At 38.3% G+C, this 20122-nt stretch overlaps 1 protein-coding gene across 1 annotated transcript in view; it reads left to right on the top strand.

The window, feature by feature from the left end:
• Window positions 1-20122, top strand: part of FARSB (phenylalanyl-tRNA synthetase subunit beta) — an 84330-nt gene that overhangs the window by 52856 nt on the left and 11352 nt on the right. The window contains exon 16 of the mRNA XM_003272421.3: window positions 2038-2193. Coding sequence (XP_003272469.1) covers window positions 2038-2193 — 156 coding nt within the window. The remainder of the gene's footprint in view (window positions 1-2037; window positions 2194-20122) is intronic.

Below are 20122 nucleotides of genomic sequence, written 5' to 3'. Positions count from 1 at the left end.
GCATAATGCCTTTGAGAGTCATCCAGGTTGTCAAGTCTATCTACAGTTTGTTCCTTTTTGTTGCTGAGCAGTATCCTACTGTATGGATGTACCAGTTTGTTACCAGTGTTCATTTGGACTGTTGGAATTCTTTTTTAAAATATTGACTTTAGCTGGGCACAGTGGCTCACTCCTTAATTCCGGCACTTTGCGAGGCTGAGGCAGGAGAATCACTTGAGCCCAGAGTTTGAGACCAGCCTGGGCAACAGAGTGAGACTTTGTTTCTGCAAAAAATTAAAAAATTAGCTGAGTGTGGTGGCATGTGCCTATGGTCCCAGCTACCCTGGAGGCTAAGGTGGGAGGATTGCTTGAGCCCAGGAAGTTGAGGCTGCAGTGCACTTTTATATTATTTGTGGTTGCGCCAGGATGGGCAACAGAGCGAGACCCTATCTCAAAAAATAAAGTGAAATAAAATGAAATCTTGAGTTTGTAAGTTTGTTTTAGTTTTCAAAGTAGAATAATATATACTAATCATGGAAAAATTGGGAAATAAATAAAAGTTGGAAAAAATTATCCTTGCCCAAACATAACCTCTGTTAACATTTAGGCATATTTCTTTTCAGTCTTTTTCTCTGTTCATGGGGGTTTTTTGGCTTATGGCTATATTTATGTGTCGTGATTCTCTTTTTCATCTTATTATTATTATTATTATTATTATTATTATTTTTGTAGAGATGGGGTATTGCTAGGTTGCCCAGGTTGGTCTCAAACTCTTGCCCTGGCCTTCCAAAGTGCTGGGATTACAGGCGTGAGCTGTTTTGCCTGGCCCTATTCTTCGTATACTTTTAAAAATTATTATTATTATTGTGGTAAAAAACGTATGAGAGCTACCCTCTTAGTAAACTTTTAGAGGTGCACAGTTACAGTAGTGTTAACTATATGCATGTTGTTGTGAGTCTCTAGAACTTTTCATCTTGCATGACTAAACTTTTATACTCATTCAATACCAATTTCCCATTCCCTTTCCTTCCAACCCCTGGCAGCTACCTTTCTACTTTGTTTCTCCGAGTTTCGTGACTTAGATACTTCATATAAGTGGAATCATGCAGTATTTGTCCTACTGCAAGTGGCTTATTTAATTTAGCATAATGTCCTCAAGACTCACCCATGTGGTAGCATAGCTTCATAAACTTTAGTATTCTTCTTTTTTTATGCTTTGTGAAGAATGTATTCAACATAAGTAGTTTTTAAAATATTACAAAGCACACACTAGTGTAACCATCAGCCGCATTAAGAATGGAACATTGCCAGTATCCTAAGCTTCTTATATGACCCCTCCCCGTCATAGATTCTTCGTTTTAACCTAGGGTAATTGTTAGCCTAACTTTGGTCATAGTCATTACCTTACTTGCTTCATAGTTTTCCAATCTATGTTTGTTCTTTAAACAGTGTAATTTAGTTTTGCCTCTTTTTGAACCTTGTGGTCTCTTTTTAATTTTCATTTACTATGATAAGTATTTGCTGTTGCTATGTTATGATAAACCATCATAAAGATGCTTTCTAATAGCCGCTTAGTATCCTGATGAGTGATTGCACTGTACTTTATGTAGCCATCCCTAATATAGGTTGTTTATAATTTTACTATTGGAAATAATGTTGTAGTAAATGTCTTTCTACATAAAGCCTTTTTGAATTTAGGATTATTTCCTTTGGGTAGTATTAATATTATGAATAAGAGAGTATGAAGCTTTAAGGCTCTGATATATTGGTAAATTGTTTACAAAGAATTTTACCAATTTATACCTCAGTGAAGCCTTATTTTCCCTGGTCAGCTTGAGGGTTTTTCACTCTTCCCCCCAAATAAAACACCTTAGGGAATTTGATAAGCTGAAAAAAGACTGTTTTATTTTATTTTGCATTTCTGAGGTTGAATCCTTCTCTGAATGTTTAGTATTTGGTTTTCTTTTTTGTTGACTTTTTCTAAGTTTGTATTGGGGTAAATCAGTTTCTTAAGCAATGGTTAATACAGCCTTGTGACCAGTTCCTTTATTTTTCTAGATGTAGGTGCAAAAAACTACAGGCATCTCTGTGCTGTTTATTACAACAAGAATCCTGGGTTTGAGATCATTCATGGGCTGCTGGACAGAATTATGCAGTTGCTCGATGTGCCTCCTGGTGAAGACAAGGGGGGATATGTGATCAAAGCATCAGAAGGTAAGACAGATGAGCCAAATCCAGAGTTAGTGACAGTGTCAGAAGAGGCTACACCTTGTTTTTGATGAAGTTGGTAGTTTTGATTTGGGATTTTAGAAAGAAAGGGAGATAGAGTTTTATTTCAATCAATTGTCAGTATTATCTAGAAAATATCCCCTTTCCCTCCAGCATTTTAAGAAAACACTTTTCAGAACTCTCATAAGTGCTGCACAGTATACTTTTGTTCCAACTGAGCTATGGTAACCCCTAGTTATGGCACCTTTAAGCCATCAGCACATGGTGAACCCAGAAGTTTTAACTGGAAGCTAATAAGACCTAAAGTGATGGTTTGCACTCAAAAGCTGCCTGTCTGATGGCTTTAAGGCAAAAGAAAAAAGAAAAAAAAAAAAAAACCTCAGAAGGTATTCTGAAAGATTTCACACATGTTAATCAAGTCATAAAGTTTGCAGAGCAAGGGTGGGAATCCTCGTGTATAAAATCCCAAGTACAGTAAAATCTTTGTTGGAGAGTTTAAGTTAGGCTGACTAAATGGTATATATGTGCTCCTAATATTCTATTAATAGTTTCTCATTATCCAAGGAACTCTGAAATTTTTGCTTTTCATATTTCTGCAGCTTCAATCTAAATTTATTTTGTTAGATGAAAGGTCCAGAAACAACTTGAGAGAAATATTTTACCACTTATTCCTACTGTTTACCTCACTGTGCTTTATAACTCTATTTGGCATCTTAAATTTCTAACAGAACATTTACTTTTAAAGTTTTATTTAACAGTTAGTAGTGAGATTTGGTGGGGTAATATTTTTGTTTTTTTCTTATATTTATTTTATTAGTCCTCAGGGATTGTTTTTGTTGGTGGTTGTTTAATTTTTGTTTTTGTTTTCATTTTGAGACTCCTTTGAAAATAACCCTGAAATCTATGGGTTTTTTAGATTGAAGATGTGTGTGGTTCTTTTTTTTTTTTTAAATAAATGAGAGATTAAATAGGCAGGAAGTTGTTTTTTACCCACTTTCCATGAGAAATAATAAAATGCAGACGTGTTATGCTTGTGGAGTTCTAGATGTTAGAACTGGATTTTGGAGTTCATCCAGCCCACGAGCCCGGCTTTATGAGTGAGGGAACTGGGGTTAGGCAAGTTAAAGAAGCTGGAGCCGGGTCATGCATGTTGACCCCACGGCTTCTGCCTCCCAGTATCCTTGCCAGTGTTGTCTGCCTTTTTAGTGCCTGTATGTACTCATTCACCAGTTTACTATCCTAGAATTTTGCTTTAAGACCAGGTCATCCAGGCTTATGGCAACCTTTAAGCTGATGTGAAGCATTTCTTTTCCTTCCATGCACAATCTTCTCAGAAATCTTACTTCTTAAACAGTTTAGCTAGATAAAAATTTGATGCAGATTGTGTCCAGAAATCTTATTTCTTAAACAGTTTAGCTAGATAAAAATTTGATGCAGATTGCATCCCACATGTGAGGTCCAATTTCTTTCATACTTGAAAGGTTGCAAAGAGCTGAAATGGTAAATGAGAGCATAGGTTGTAGTGGATGTGACGCTTTGTGTAACCTTTAGATGGATAATATTTCTGTAAACTGGTATCTTAATATTGTGACTTCTCCTGCTTCAATCAGTTCCTTAGATATTTATTTATCAGAAGAGTGTGAGTTCCTAGTTATAAGGCAGACTTCAGAAAAGACAATGATAAGTAGGACACAGGCGCTGCTGTCAAGCAACCAGCCAGGGAAACGACCACCACATACCGACCCTCAAACCAAGATGTTAAAATGATTGTCTTGATGTTTCCAAAGAGGAAGAAAGTGCACCTTCTTCAGGGCATCCAGAAGAACAATAGGGAGTTTCTGCAAAGTGAGATGGGCCTTTGGAAGAATAGGTGGAGACAGGGGAAGCAAGGCAAACTAACATGGGAAACACAGGCTGTGTGTTTGGAAACACAGCAGACAGTGTAGTGTGGTTTGGCTATAGGGTGACGAAGGAGCTTGAAACTATATTTGGAGTCTTGAATGCTAGGGAAAGGCTGCAGCTAGTTAGGAGAAAAGTATTAAAACTTCTTTTTTTTCTTCTTTTAAAGCAGGTAAGTGATATTAGATCTGTACTTTAAAGGGATTAATTTAGCTGCAATATGTAGGTTGGGTGGGATGGAGAGCAGAGGTGAAGAGAATGGTGGGAAGGGATTTTAGCACGTTGTAGAGGAGTGATAATGAGGACTTGGCCTGGATCGTGCTCATAGGATCCAAGGAAAAGACTGATTTAAGAAACCTTAGGAAGATAGAAGCCACGGCATTCATCATTTGGAAAATTTTGTGATATGTGCCACTTGGAACCTTTTGTGATACAGCTAATTTGTGTTGATCTTCTTTTTAAAAGTCAGGTTTTTCTAATTCTAAACTTATGATATTATAATTTGAATTCCATATAATTTAGCACCCATACAGAATATAATACTTAGTATCTAGTTTCCTAACATGTAGATGTCTGCTGTTTTTGTTTAGAATTTTTTTTTTTTTAATTAGGAAATACACATTCCTAAACTGTCACTACTTCTGATGTGGTTGTAGATCTTTGTGTTCAATTTTGTTAGGCCAGGTTGTTATTTTGGTTTTTGATTTAGCATAAATATTTACAGACTCAGACTTGTGGTTCCTTTTCAGTCTACATTGACTGTCATAGTAGAACATTGTAATCTTTTGAAGTTTTTCCATGTATGAAATGTCCAAGATTTATGAACATGAAAAGCTTTTTACACATGGGCAGCCTGAATCAGTATGTATTTCAGTATATCTAACGGGCTTTCTTTGGAAAAGGGCAGGAGATTTACTTTCACCGCCTATCACCATCATTGGCCACATTAGTCTCTTGGAGTCCTGGGCACGCACCTAGCTCTGAGTGCTTTTTTCTCAGGGTGCTTTCTGCAAGAACCATCAAGCCAGAGAGAATTGGTATCATTACAAATAATGGTTCCTCATTTCCAATAGGGATTTCTATTTTGATTATCTAATGGCAAGTATGATTATCCTTTTCTGTTTATGGTTGAAGAAACCAAGGTATAAAGAATGGCTTGTCAAAATAAGTCAGTAATAAACTTGGTATTAAGTTTTTCATCTAATATATATGTATGTGTTTGTGTGTGTGAATATAAAATACACACACACATACATACCACAACTAAGGAACAAAATTGTTTTACAGACTCCTAAGCAAATCAGTAAACACAGGAATTTTGTTACTGGGGCATGTTTAGCCGCATCATTTCCTCCAATTTATTGTTATTTTACATACAGCTTTTTCAAGTAAGAAAAGGTCTTCAGAGTATTAAAAAGTAGAGTAGAAGCAGATTAAGAACTACCGTTCCCTGCCATTCTTGATTACTGAGTTGTCTTATATTACTCTGGCATATGGCTTACTTTTTAATATTTAAAAATCCCTAGTGGCTTTGCAGTTATAATTGAGCTAAGTCTGTTCTCCAGAGATTCCTGCATATGTCAGTTACATCGGCACTTATACCTATTTCTTCCTGTCCTTCTAATGTATGCTACTAAGCTTTCTTTTGTGCTGCTTTGTTTGGTGGTAGGGATGAATGGAACAGAACTCGATTCACCTTTGAGAAACTTGGCCCTATGCGTTGTATGAAATCTGGAAATTCATCTGATTGATCTTCGCATTAACCTAAGGAGTTTTGTTGACATTGGAGTGTAACCTTGCCTGTTATGGAGGGGGCAGTCCTCTGCAGCGTGTGGAGTATCTGCAAAAGCACCCAGAAAGCCCGTAGTTGTAGCCAGAGTGAAAAGCCATGGTCCCCTGGTCTTACATATTTCTTATTTGCTGAGCATCCTTGCAGTTAACACCATAAAATGAGATAGAATGTCAAGTTGATGATAGAATAAGGTCAGTGTTGAGTGGGAAAAAAAGAAGAACCTTTAACTTTTTAGCAGACTTCAGAGCATTTTAAGAGTTTCAAAAGGGTTCAACTCCAAATATTTTAGTGGCTTTGGATCAGATTATTATGGCATATATATATATGTATATATATATGCTTTTTCTTTTTTTCAGGCTTCTTCCCCTTTTTTGTGGTTTGTTGCAAACTTAATTATGTATGTTAAGATGCATTTATCCTTTTCAAAAACCACTTCTGGGCAAGGAAAATTCTCCACATTTTTGTGTTTAGAACAGTTATGTGGTTGCTGGGCAAATCAGTGGCAAAAATTATTTCTTGTAGAATGTATGGGCTTTGTGTATGATTGGCTGCATTGACTTGAGCCTGTGATTTTTTTCCCCTTTAGCTTGTTACCTATTTCAGTTTTGATTATTTACAGTTCTACAGAAAACTTGAATTTAACTTGTGCCAAGATCCCTGTTGGAGAGACAGAAGGTTTAGAACTTTAGTTTTGACAATTCTAGTTTTCATGCTGCTCAGAATACATTTTGTGAAATGAAAAATAACCTTGTAAGTAATATGCACATTTAATCCTGTACCATATGTATACACAGTGGGTAGTACCTTCTGCTGTAGTAATACCTAATGACCTGGAGTTCATGACCTTTTTCCCCTTTCAGGACACCTGTGAAAGATTTCAGATGCTAAAAAATATGGGTGAAATTGTGATGTTTCCCTGGTCGTCACACTGGTTTTTAGTGTAACATGAGCTTGGAAATATATGACAAAATAATCTGTTGAACAACTTGTTGAAGTAAAAGTGTTCAATTTATGGTTTGATTTATACAAAACATTCTGGACTATAATAAAGGGAGATCTTTCTAGCATGCCCACATTTAGTTACCATCAACAAAGAAATTGTGAAGACAACAGGTTGAAAAAAATTGGAAGTTTTTAAGCTTCTGACCTTTGGTTAGTCTGTATGGAAACAGTTTTTATTCCCCTGGATGTCTGCTTTTTTGTGTGTTGAGGCAAGCTTTCAAATACTATCATTTTTCTTAGCTTCTTTGAAGGAATTAAAAGACAAAGCAATATTAAACAAATAAGCAGTGATTACCACACAGTTGGAATAGTGGTATAACACAGGCACTGTTTTTATAGAAGCTTCAGCAATCATCACATGAGTCACTTAGCCCTGTCTTGTTTTTACTGCTCTTGCCTCACTCTCTTGTATGCACAAGGCAAAGTTCTCTCCACTCATGTTCACTTAACTCTTTTTGAGGGGTAGGTGTTTTGATGCTTTCCTGATACTTTAGTACTTGTAGCAAATTGGAATAAAGTCCCAAGATGAATGGCTTGGTCAGCTTGGTATTCCTTCTGATAGATATTGTAGTAACAGTGTTTCTTAACCTTTTTAAAATTAATCTCTCCACTAAGGCCCTTTTTTAGATATTTTCTTTTTCCTTAATTGTTCCTTCATGAAATTTTAATACCACAGATACACTATATATATACTGTATGTATGTATTATGTACTGTATGTATAGCTGTGCTGTATACATAAAACTAGTAAGTGTAAAGCTTACTTTAAAAAATTTTGATGCAGGGTTATCAATAACTAAGCAAAATTTTTAAGTTAAATTTAAAAATGATTAACATTTCACTTTATGTCTGCTGGGTAACTTTTAATGTTATTTATTTACTTACGTAAACCGTAGTGTATCAAATTATATTTGCCAATCAGCAATTTATACACATATATGGTAATAGTAATAAAAAATTGTAAAAATCATTCAAAACTTATTTTAGCAAAAGTAAAACGCTTGTTATTTTTTGAGACAGGGTCTTGCTCTGTTGCCCAGGCTAGAATGTGGCATGGTCACGGCTCACTGTGATCCTCCCGCTTCAGCTACCCAAGTAGCTGGGACTACACGGCATGCCACCACGCTCAGCTAATTTTTTTTTTTTTTTTTTTGTAGAGGGGGGATTTTGCCATGTCACCCAGGCTGGTCTCAAGCTCCCAGTATCAAACAATCCACCCGCCTCGGCCTCCCAAAGTGTTGAGATTATAGGTGTGAGCCACCAACCACGCCCAGCTAAAATAATTTTTAGTGAATTTAACTTTTTTTTTTTTTTTTTTTTTTTTGAGACGGAGTCTCGCTCTGTCGCCCAGGCTGGAGTGCAGTGGCGCAATCTCGGCTCACTGCAAGCTCCGCCTCCCGGGTTCACGCCATTCTCCTGCCTCAGCCTCTCCGAGTAGCTGGGACTACAGGCGCCCGCCACCGCGCCCGGCTAATTTTTTGTATTTTTAGTAGAGACGGGGTTTCACCGTGGTCTCGATCTCCTGACCTCGTGATCCGCCCACCTCGGCCTCCCAAAGTGCTGGGATTACAAGCGTGAGCCACCGCGCCCGGCCGTGAATTTAACTTTTAACTTTTCCTTGATATAAGAAAATAACTTTTATCTAGTTGATAGTCAGATATTGTCAGCATTTTTTTCTTTTGTGTACTTTTTGTTGTTGTTGAGACAGGGTCTCACTCTGTCACCCAGACTAGAGTGCAGTGGTGCCATCACCACTTGACCTCCCAGGCTCAAGTGATCCTCTCACCTCAGCCATCAGTGTAGCTGGGACTACAGGCACATGCCACCATGCCTGGCTAATTTTTGTTCTGTTTTGTTTTCTTTAGAGACAGTTTCTCTATGTTGCTTAGGCTGATCTTGAACTCCTGGCCTCAAGTGATCTTCCTGCCTTGGCCTCAGGTGTGAGCCACCACGCCCACTCTTTTGAGTACTTACCATAACTAATGATGTGTTAAATAACCTTTTGAATTAAATAGTAAAATATAAACTATTTTTGTTTAATTCTCAGAGCCTAAGCTACGCACAAAAGCTCTAAAGATCAGCCACAAGGCAGTCAAATGGCATCCCATTCAATGTGACTTGGAGATCTAGCAATGGATAGAGTCTTCCAATCACAGCCATCTGTTGCCACAGTTTTATAGCAGTGTTCTTACACACATTTACTGTATCTTCCATATTAATATTGCTTGTGGGATACCCAAGAAAACCCAAAGAGAGGAATTAAATACTGAGGAGTAAGGTTTTTGTCAAGTAGGGCTCAGCTTTGGAGCAACGCAAACCATTTTAATATGGAAGATTTTTTTCATACCCCCCCGCCCCGCCCCGTTTCCTCTAAGAACCAGCTTTCACCCCTGTGGAAAACGCGTGCTGTAACACAATAAATACTTTGGAATTATAGTAGTCTCCTCTTATCTGCAGGGTATACATTCCAAGACCCCCGATGGATGCTTGAAACTGCAAATAGTATTGAACACTATATATATGATATGTTTTTAGTCTGTTAACCAAGACAGCTACTAAGTGACTAACGGGCAGGTAGTGTATACAGTGTGAACACGCCGGACGAAAGGAAGATTCATGTCCTGGGGAGGTCAGAGAGGGACAACTGTACTCAGTTTTTCATCACGCTACTCAGAGCAGTGCACAAGTTAGGAATGATTTATTTCCGGAATTTCCCACTTAATATTTTCAGACCTCAGTTAACCACGGAAAGTGAAACTGCGTGTAAATGGAGACTACTGTATTTACATCCAGCTGTATATACTGGGCAAAAAAAGAGGAAGATATTTTCATTTACCTCATGGTCCTCTCTTCTTTTCTGCATCCATACTAGATCTTGGCCTCCACTATTCTATAGAAAACGATGCTGTGGCCCAAATACAAAGAATTATAAAATAAGTTCATTTTTAGCTTGTGATCTTTCAAGGGCCCGGGTCCTGAAAGTTCAAAGGATTTTTAGGATGATTCTGATTACTCAATTTTTATCTTATACATATGAGACAGTTTTACTTTCCTTAGGTATCAGCAGTTTTATACATTGGCCAAAATGGGGCAGCACTTGGTTTTAGCACATTTGTGTGCTGCAGCATATTGGTTAAGAGTCACTGTCCTGGGAATTCCTAGAGCATGATGTATTTTGATAAACTATCAACACTCTAAGTGGCCAGTTCAGCTTTACTCCAGAAGGATTAGGAGAATGGATGGATGAGTGGCTGGAAAGAAGGAAAACACATTGAATAAATCCCTAGGTAGGGATGGTAAATATGGAGTGGTCTCCTGAGCACATGACCACAAAAAATAAAGGCCTTTTCCCCTGGAGCACTTACTATGGCTTTGACAAGAGAGAGAAAGAAAACTTCCATCTTGTTTAAACCATTGCCATTTGGGAGTTTCTTTCTTAAAGTTGAAACTAATCCTCACTTACAAATTATATTTTAATTCCTACTTGCCAGAACCCCTTGGCAGTATTAAGATGCCATCCAGCTCTAAACTGAATCAAGTTTCAAGCTAACTTCTAAGTTATTTTAAAATTAATTCTTAGTGAAATTGTTCATTCTCATTCATTCCCTGCCCCCACTATAACCCTTTACTTTTGAACACATTTAGATGGCTCATTCTTGTATCTACATGTAAAGTGTTTTCCTGGACACACTTTATCTTATTGCCTTTAAGGCTATTATTGGTAACCACTGGCATTTATTTCCAGTTTACATTTGCATTTTTACAGCTAATGAAGGCATTGGCCACTCCCAGGAAATATGTTTTAGAGGACTGGCTTTTAAAATGTCTTCTTGGTTCCCACTGATAAGCCACTTAAAGAAAAATTGTATATATGCTTCTAAGTAAGATTTGAACAAAGGGTTACCTGTCTTAAAAAAAGTTTGAAGCCTACCCTTATAGAAAATGAGGAAGTTTATGAATGCTATAGCAAAGATGATTAGGCATTTTTATTCTTCTCTTTCTACCTGACTTTCACTTGCTTTTCTTTTGTGTGCTGTGATTATGAGTACTAAGATTGTAGCAATACCAGCTCATCATATCACATAGAGGTGGTACATTGTGAGTGTGAAAAGTGATTGATATCTGTCTAGCTATTCATAAATCAATTAAATTTCAGACTTTGGGTGTTCTCTAGTTCCGGTTGCACACGAACACTAGGTACTTGAAGGTTTTTGACATTTCTGGATACTGGAAAATTAAGAGTAATTATTTTTCATTAACACTGACTTAAAAAGGAATGTCTGCCAGAACATTGATGGTTCAGCTCATATTTCTTTCTTTTTCTTTCTTTCTTTCTTTTTTTTTTTTTTTTTTTTTAAGAGACAGGGTCTCACTCTGTTACCAAGGCTGGAGCACCCTGGCTTGATGATCATAGCTCACTGTAGCCTCAAACTCCTGGGCAAAAGTGATCCTCACATCTCAGCCTCCCCAGGTAGCCAGGACTATAGGCACACACAACCACACCCAACTAATTCTTTTATTTTTTAAGTAGATATGTACAATGTCCAAGCAAATGAGTTTATTGAGTTTATCTATGTTCCAAAAGTCCCATCTTCACTGATGTGTTCACATTTAGTTATTTCCTTTTCTATCAAGGTGTAGGACTAGGACAATAATTTTTTTTAAACTTTGTTATTATAAAAAATTAAAAACGTACATAAAAATAAAGAGACTAGCATAATGAGTCCCGATGTCCCCATTGTCTAATTTCAACAATGATCAGTACAGAGTCAGTTTTGTTTCATTGGTAACCTCACCCACTTTCCACACTACTAAATTATTTTGAAGCAAATCTAAGACATTGCATTATTCCCAGTTGTAAATACAACAAGATGCATCTCTACAATACAGGAACTCCTTTTTTAAAGCATAACTGCAATACCATCACACAAAATTAACAATAATTTCTGAATATCATCAAGTACCCGGTCAATGTCCCCCTTTTCCAATTGTCTTTTTTTTTTTTTGGCCTAAAAGGGTGGGATATCTTTTTTTTTTTAATTATACTTTTAAGTTCTAGGGTACATGTGCACAATGTGCAGGTTTGTTACATATGTATACATGTGCCATGTTGGTGTGCTGCACCCATTAATTTGTCAGTGAGAACATGCGGTGTTTGGTTTTTTGTCCTTGTGATAGTTTGCTGAGAATGATGGTTTCCAGTTTCATGCATGTCCCTACAAAGGACATGAACTCATTCTTTTTTATGGCTGCATAGTATTCCATGGTGTATATGTGTCACATTTTCTTAATCCAGTCTATCATTGATGGACATTTGGGTTGGTTCCAAGTCTTTGCTACTGTGAATAGTGCCACAGTAAACATACATGTGCATGTGTCTTTATAGCAGCATGATTTATAATCCTTTGGATATATACCCAGTAATGGGATGGCTGGGTCAAATGGTGTTTCTAGTTCTAGATCCTTGAGGAATTGCCACATTGTCTTCCACAATGGTTGAACTAGTTTACAGTCGCACCAGCAGTGTAAAAGTGTTCCTATTTCTCCACATCCTCTCCAGCACCTGTTGTTTCCTGACTTTTTAATGATCACCATTCTATCTGGTGTGAGATGGTATCTCATTGTGGTTTTGATTTGCATTTCTCTGATGGCCAATGATGATGAGCATTTTTTCATGTGTCTGTTGGCTGCATAAATGTCTTCTTTTGAGAAGTGTCTGTTCATATCCTTCGCCTACTTTTTGATGGGGTTATTTGATTTTTTTCTTCTAAATTTGTTTAAGTTCTTTGTAGATTCTGGATATTAGCCCTTTGTCAGATGGGTAGATTACAAAAATTTTCTCCCATTCTTTAGGTTGCCTGTTCACTCTGATGGTAGTTTCTTTTGCTGTGCAGAAGCTCTTTAGTTTAATTAGATCCCATTTGTCAATTTTGGCTTTTGTTGCCATTGCTTTTGATGTTTCAGTCATGAAGTCCTTGCCCATGCCTATGTCCTGAATGGTATTGCCTAGGTTTTCTTCTAGGGTTTTGATGGTTTTAGGTCTAACATGTAAGTCTTTAATCCATCTTGAATTAATTTTTGTGTAAGGTATAAGGAAGGGATCCAGTTTCAGCTTTCTACATATGGCTAGTCAGTTTTCCCAGCACCATTTATTAAATAGGGAATCGTTTCCCCATTTCTTGTTTTTGTCAGGTTTGTCAAAGATCAGATGGTTGTAGATGTGTGGTATTATTTCTGAGGCCTCTGTTCTGTTCCATTGGTCTGTATCTCTGTTTTGGTACCAGTACCATGCTGTTTTGGTTACTGTATCCTTGTAGTATAGCTTGAAGTCAGGTAGCGTGATGCCTCCAGCTTTGTTGTTTTTGCTTAGGATTGTCTTGGCAATGCAGGCTCTTTTTTGGTTCCATATGAACTTTAAAGTAGTTTTTTCCAATTCTGTGAAAGAAAGTCATTGGTAGCTTGATGGGGATGGCATTAAATCTATAAATTACCTTGGGCAGTGTGGCCATTTTCACAATATTGATTCTTCCTATCCATGAACATGGAATGTTCTTCCATTTGTTTGTGTCCTCTTTTATTTCGTTGAGCAGTGGTTTGTAGTTCTCCTTGAAGAGGTTCTTCCCATCCTTTGTAAGTTGGATTCCTAGGTATTTTATTCTCTTTGTAGCAATTGTGAATGGGAGTTCACTCATGATCTGGCTCTCCCTTTGTCTGTTATTGGTGTATAGGAATGCTTGTGATTTTTGCACATTGATTTTTGTATCCTGAGACTTTGCTGAAATTGCTTATCAGCTTAAAGAGATTTGGGCTGAGACGATGGGGTTTTCTAAATATACAATCATGTCATCTGCAAACAGGGACAATTTGACTTCAGTTTTCCTAATTGAATGCCTTTTATTTGTTTCTCCTGCCTGATTGCCCTGGCCAGAACTTCCAACACTATGTTGAATAGGAGTGGTGAGAGAGGGCATCCCTGTCTTGTGCCAGTTTTCAAAGGGAATGCTTCCAGTTTTTGCTCATTCAGTATGATATTGGCTTTGGGTTTGTCATAAATAGCTCTTATTATTTTGAGATACGTCCCATCAATACCTGGTTTATTGAGAAATTTTAGTATGAAGGGCTGTTAAATTTTGTCGAAGGCCTTTTCTGCATCTATTGAGATAATCATGTGGTTTTTATCGCTGGTTCTGTTTATGTAATGGATTACTATTGATTTGCGTACGTTGAACCAGCCTTGCATCCCAGGGATGAAGCCCACTGGATCGTGGTGGATAAGCTTTTTGATGTGCTGCTGGATTCGGTTTGCTAGTATTTTATTGAGGATTTTCGCATCAATGTTCATCAGAGATATTGGTCTAAAATTTTCTTTTTTCTTTTTTGTTGTCTCTCTGCCAGGCTTTGGTATCAGGATGATGTTGGTCTCATAAAATGAGTTAGCAAGGATTCTCTCTTTTTCTATTGATTGGAACAGTTTCAGAAGGAATGGTACCAGTTCCTCTTTGTACCTCTGGTAGAATTCGGCTGTGAATTTGTCTGGTCCTGGACTTTTTTTGGTTGATAGGCTATTAATTATTGCCTCAATTTCAGAGCCTGTTATTGGTCTATTCAGAGATTCAACTTCTTCCTGGTTTAGTCTTGGGATGGTGTATGTGTCAAGGAATTTATCCATTTCTTCTAGATTTTCTGGTTTATTTGCATAGAGGTGTTTATAGTATTCTCTGATGGCAGTTTGTATTTCTGTGAGATTGGTGGTGATAACCCCTTTATCATTTTTTATTGCATCTATTTGATTCTTCTCTCTTCTTTATTAGTCTTGCTAGTGGTCTGTCAATTTTTTGATCTTTTCAAAAAACCAGCTCCTGGATTCATTGATTTTTTTGAAGGGTTTTTTTGTGTCTCTATCTCCTTCAATTCTGCTCTGATCTTAGTTATTTCTTGCCTTCTGCTAGCTTTTGAATGTGTTTGCTTTTGCTTCTCTAGTTCTTTTAATTGTGATGTTAGGATGTTGATTTTAGATCTTTCCTGCTTTCTCTTGTGGGCATTCAGTGCTATAAATTTCCCTCTACACACTGCTTTAAATATGTCCCAGAGATTCTGGTATGTTGTGTCTTTGTTCTCATTGGTTTCAAAGAACATCTTTATTTCTGCCTTCATTTTGTTAGGTATCCAGTAGTCATTCAGGAGCAGGTTGTTCAGTTTTCATGTAGTTGTGGTTTTGAGTGAGTTTCTTAATCCTGAGTTATAATTTGATTGCACTCTGGTCTGAGAGACAGTTTTTTATAATTTCTGTTCTTTTACATTTGCTGAGGAGAGCTTTACTTCCAACTATGTGGTCAATTTTTGAATAAGTGTGATGTAGTGCTGAGAAGACTGTATATTCTGTCGATTTGGGGTGGAGAGTTCTGTAGATGTCTATTAGGTCTGCTTGGTGCAGAGCTGAGTTCAAGTCGTGGATAGCCTTGTTAACTTTCTGTCTCGTTGATCTAATGTTGACAGTGGGGTGTTAAAGTCTCCCATTATGATTGTGTGGAAGTCTAAGTCTCTTTGTAGGTCTCTAAGGACTTGCTTTATGAATCTGGGTGCTCCTGTATTGGGTACGTATATATTTAAGATAGTTAGCTCTTCTTGTTGAATTGATCCCTTTACCATTATGTAATGGCCTTCTTTGTTTCTTTTGATCTTTGTTGGTTAAAGTCTGTTTTATCAGAGACTAGGATTGCAACCCCTGCTTTTTTTTTGTTTTCCATTTGCTTGGTAGATCTTCCTCCATCCCTTTATTTTGAGTCTATGTGTGTCTCTGCATGTGAGATGGGTTTCCTGAATACAGCACACTGATGGGTCTTGACTCTATCCAATTTGCCAGTCTGTGTCTTTTAATTGGGGCATTTAGCCCATTTACATTTAAGGTTAATATTGTGTGAATTTGATCCTGTCATTATGGTGTTAGCTGGTTATTTTGCTCATTAGTTGATGCAGTTTCTTCCTAGCATTGATGGTCTTTACAATTTGGCATGTTTTTGCAGTGGCTGGTACTGGTTGTTCCTTTCCATGGTTAGTGCTTCCTTCAGGAGCTCTTGAAAGGTAGGCCTGGTGGTGACAAAATCTCTCAGCACTTGCTTGTCTGTAAAGGATTTTATTTCTCCTTCACTTGTGGAACTTAGTTTGGCTGGATATGAAATTCTGGGTTGAAAATTCTTTCCTTGAAGAATGTTGAATATTGGCCTCCACTCTCTTCTGGTTTGTATAGTTTCTCTTGGGAGATCCACTGTTAGTCAGATGGGCTTCCCTTTGTGGGTAACCGGACCTTTCTCTCTGGCTGCCCTTAACATTTTTTCCTTCATTTCAACCTTGGTGAATCTGACAATTATATGTCTTGGGGTTGCTCTTCTCGAGGAGTATCTTTGTGGTGTTCTCTATATTTCCTGAATTTGGATGTTGGCCTGCCTTACTAGGTTGGGGAAGTTCTCCTGGATAATATCCTGTAGAGTGTTTTCCAACTTGGTTCCATTCTCCCCATCACTTTCAGGTACACCAATCAAATGTAGATTTGGTCTTTTCACATATTACCATATTTCTTGGAGGCTTTGTTGATTTCTTTTTACCCTTTTTTCTCTAAACTTCTCTTCTCACTTCATTTCATTCATCTGATCTTCAATAACTGATACCCATTCTTCCACTTGATCGAATGGGCTACTGAAGCTTGTGCATGTGTCACATAGTTATTGTGCCATGGTTTTCAGCTCCATCAGGTCATTTAAGGTCTTCTCTATGCTGTTTATTCTAGTTAGCCATTCTTCTAATCTTTTTTCAAGGTTTTTAGCTTCTTTGCGATGTGTTCAAACATCCTCCTTTAGCTCGGAGGAGTTTGTTATTACCGATCTTCTGAAGCCTACTTCTGTCAACTTGTCAAAGTCATTCTCCGTCCAGCTTTGTTCGGTTGCTGGCAAGGAGCTGCATTCCTTTGGAGGAGAAGAGTTGCTCTGATTTTTAGAATTTTCAGCTTTTCTGCTTTGGTTTCTCCCCATCTTTGTGGTTTTATCTACTTTTGGTCTTTGATGATGGTGACCTGCAGATGGGGTTTTGGTGTGGATGTCCTTTTTGTTGATGTTGATGCTATTCATTTCTGTTTGTTAGTTTTCCTTCTAACAGTGAGGACCCTCAGCTGCAGGTCTGTTGGTGTTTGCTGGAGGTTCACTCCAGACCCTGTTTGCCTGGGTATCACCAGTGGAGGCTGCAGAACAGCAAATATTGCAGAATGGCAAATGTTGCTGCCTCATCCTTCCTCTGGAAGCTTCGTCTCAGAGGGCCACCCGGCTGTATGAGGTGTCAGTCGTCCCCTACTGGGAGGTATCTCCCAGTTAGGTTACTTGGGGGTCAGGGACCCACTTGAGGAGGCAGTTTGTCCATTCTCAGATCTCAAACTCTGTGCTGGGAGAACCACTACTCTCTTCAAAGCTGTCAGACAGGGATGTTTAAGTCTGCAGAAGTTTCTGCTGCCTTTTGTTCAGCTATGCCCTATCCCCAGAGGTGGAGTCTACAGAGTCAGGCAGGCCTTGTTGAGCTGAGGTGGGCTCCACCCAGTTCCAGCTTCCTGGCCGCTTTGTTTACCTACTCAAGACTCAGCAATGGCGGGCGCCCCTCCCCCAGCCTTGCTGCAGCCTTGCAGTTCGATCTTGGACTGCTGTGCTAGCAATGAGCAAGGCTCTGTGGGCATGGGACCCTCCGAGCCAGGCATGGGATATATTCTCCTGGTGCGCTGTTTGCTAAGACCATTGGAAAAGGGCAGTATTAGGGTGAGAGTGGCCTGATTTTCCAGGTACCATCTGTCACGGCTTCCCTTGGCTAGGAAAAGGAATTCCCTGACCCCTTGTGCTTCTCGGGTGAGGCAATGCCCCACCCTGCTTCAGCCCACACTCCATGGGCTGCATCTACTTTCCAACAAGTCCCAGTGAGATGAACCTGGTACCTCAGTTGGAAATGCAGAAATCACCTGTCTCCTGTGTCACTCACGCTGGGAGCTGTAGACTAGAGCTGTTCCTATTTGGCTATCTTGGACCCCAAATTCAGGGAAATAATTTTTTAAACTTTTTTGGGGGGAATTGGATGAAAACTCCCTTTAAGCAACTTCTGTAACTGAAGTCCCCATTTTGTTAATTTTTTATTTTGAAATAGTCAAAATTTATTTTAAAAATGCAAGTGGTATGCAAAATTTTTTTTTCTGAACTGTTTGAGAGTTAATCTGATATTGCATTACCCCTGAATACTTTGGTGTGTATTTCCTATAAACAAGGACATCATTCTCTATAACCGTAATAATCATCATCAAAATCAGATGAACATTCATGTTTATGTTAACCACCATTTAACCCTTAGGCCCTATGCAAGTTTTATCAATTGTCCTTTTTAGCTGTATTAGTCCGTTCTCATGCTGCTATGAAGAAATATCCAAGACTGAGTAATTTATAAAGAAAAGAGGTTTAATTGATCATAGTTCTGCATGGCTGGGGAGGCCTCAGGAAACTTAAAATCATGGTGAAAGGCACTTCATCACAGGGCGGCAGGAGAGTGAGTAAAGGGGGTGAGAATGAGTAAAGGGGGAAATGCTTCTTAAAAAAACATCAGATCTTGTGAGAACTCCCTTACTATCACAAGAACAGCATGGGGATAACTGCCTCCATGTCTCAATTACCTCCCACCCAGACCCTCCCATGGGGATTATGGGAACTACATTTCAAGATGAGATTTGGGTAGGGACACAGCCAAACCATATCAATAGCAAAGAGTCACTTGTTTTCTTCAGCCATCATGTCTCATTAGTCTCCTTCTGGAGACTTCTAGAGTAGTCTTTTCTTCACTTTCATGACCTTGACACTTGAAGATTACAGGCCAGTTATTTTGTAGCATGTTCCTCAATTTTGGTTTGTCTGATGTTTCTTCACTAATTAAATTCCTGTTAGGCATCTTTGGAGGAATGGTAGAGCAGTAATGCTAACTTCCAAATGCATGCTATGAAGTGGCACACAATTTTCATTTATCCCATAACTGATACTGTTCACTGTAATCACTTAATTAAGGTTGTAGCTACCAGTCATCTTTATTGTAAAGTTATTCTTTTCTCCATTATAATTAATAAATATCTTGTGGGGGAAGAGCTTTGAAATTATGTAAATATACTGTTTCTAATCAGTTTTCCTATATACTTAGTTATGTCAGTATGGACTCATTGTTGCTGATTTTATTTAGTGTATTTAGATCCATTACAGTCATTTATTTTGATGCTCAAATTGTCCCCAATTTGGCCAGCAGGAGTCCCTTGAAGCTGGTTTCAGTTTGCTTTTAACATGTTCCCCTCCCTGTGTCCATGTGTTCTTGTTGTTCAACTCCCACTTATGAGTGAGAACATGCAGTGTTTGGTTTTCTGTTCCTGTGTTAGTTTAGCTCTTTTTCTTTATTGAGAATCTTGGTTCCTAGTGAATTTACATTATTGCTCTTTTTTTTTCTTTTGGAGACATAGTCTTGCTCTGTCCCCCAGGCTGGAGTGCAGCGGCACGATCTCGGCTCACTGCAACCTCTGCCTCCTGAGTTCAAGCAATTCTCCTGCCTCAGCCTCCCGACTAGCTGGGATTACAGGTGCCTGCCACCACGCCCGACTAATTTTTTTGTATTTTTAGTAGAGATGGGGTTTCATCATGTTGGCCAGGCTGGTCTTGACTCCTGACCTCAAGTGATCTGCCTTCCTCAGCCTCCCAAAGTGCTGGGGTTACAGGCGTGAGCCACTGCGCCTGAATTTACATTATTACTTGTTTGCTCATTCTGTTTATTTATCTATCATAGTTTCAAAATAAAAATACCAGTACTATTATCAACAATATGATTATTGAAAGCAGTTTAAAATTTATCCTTACTACTTTTTGTACTTAGAATATAGGCTATAAATAAGGGACGTAGAGAGAACTCTGGCTTCCACACCGTTCCCTCCCTGCCTCTACAGGTTATGATTTTTATTAGTTTTCAGTTTATCCTTCTGATGTATGTGTGCACACACCTGTGTGTATGTGTTCATATTCTCTTCCACTTTTTCAGCTGAGGGGCTGATACTTTACACACTGTTCTGTACCTTGCTTCATTTTACCTGACAGCCTACATTGGATTGTGTAGCAGCATATAGAGATCTTCCTCCTTCCTTTTGACTTCTCTGGGGTACTTCATTTTTTTGGAGTTC

Source organism: Nomascus leucogenys, chromosome 22a, assembly GCF_006542625.1.
Source record: "Nomascus leucogenys isolate Asia chromosome 22a, Asia_NLE_v1, whole genome shotgun sequence".
NCBI classification, from domain to species: Eukaryota; Metazoa; Chordata; class Mammalia; order Primates; family Hylobatidae; genus Nomascus; species Nomascus leucogenys.
The sequence above is the reverse complement of the archived record's forward strand: the minus strand, read 5'-3'. Positions and strand labels throughout refer to the sequence as shown.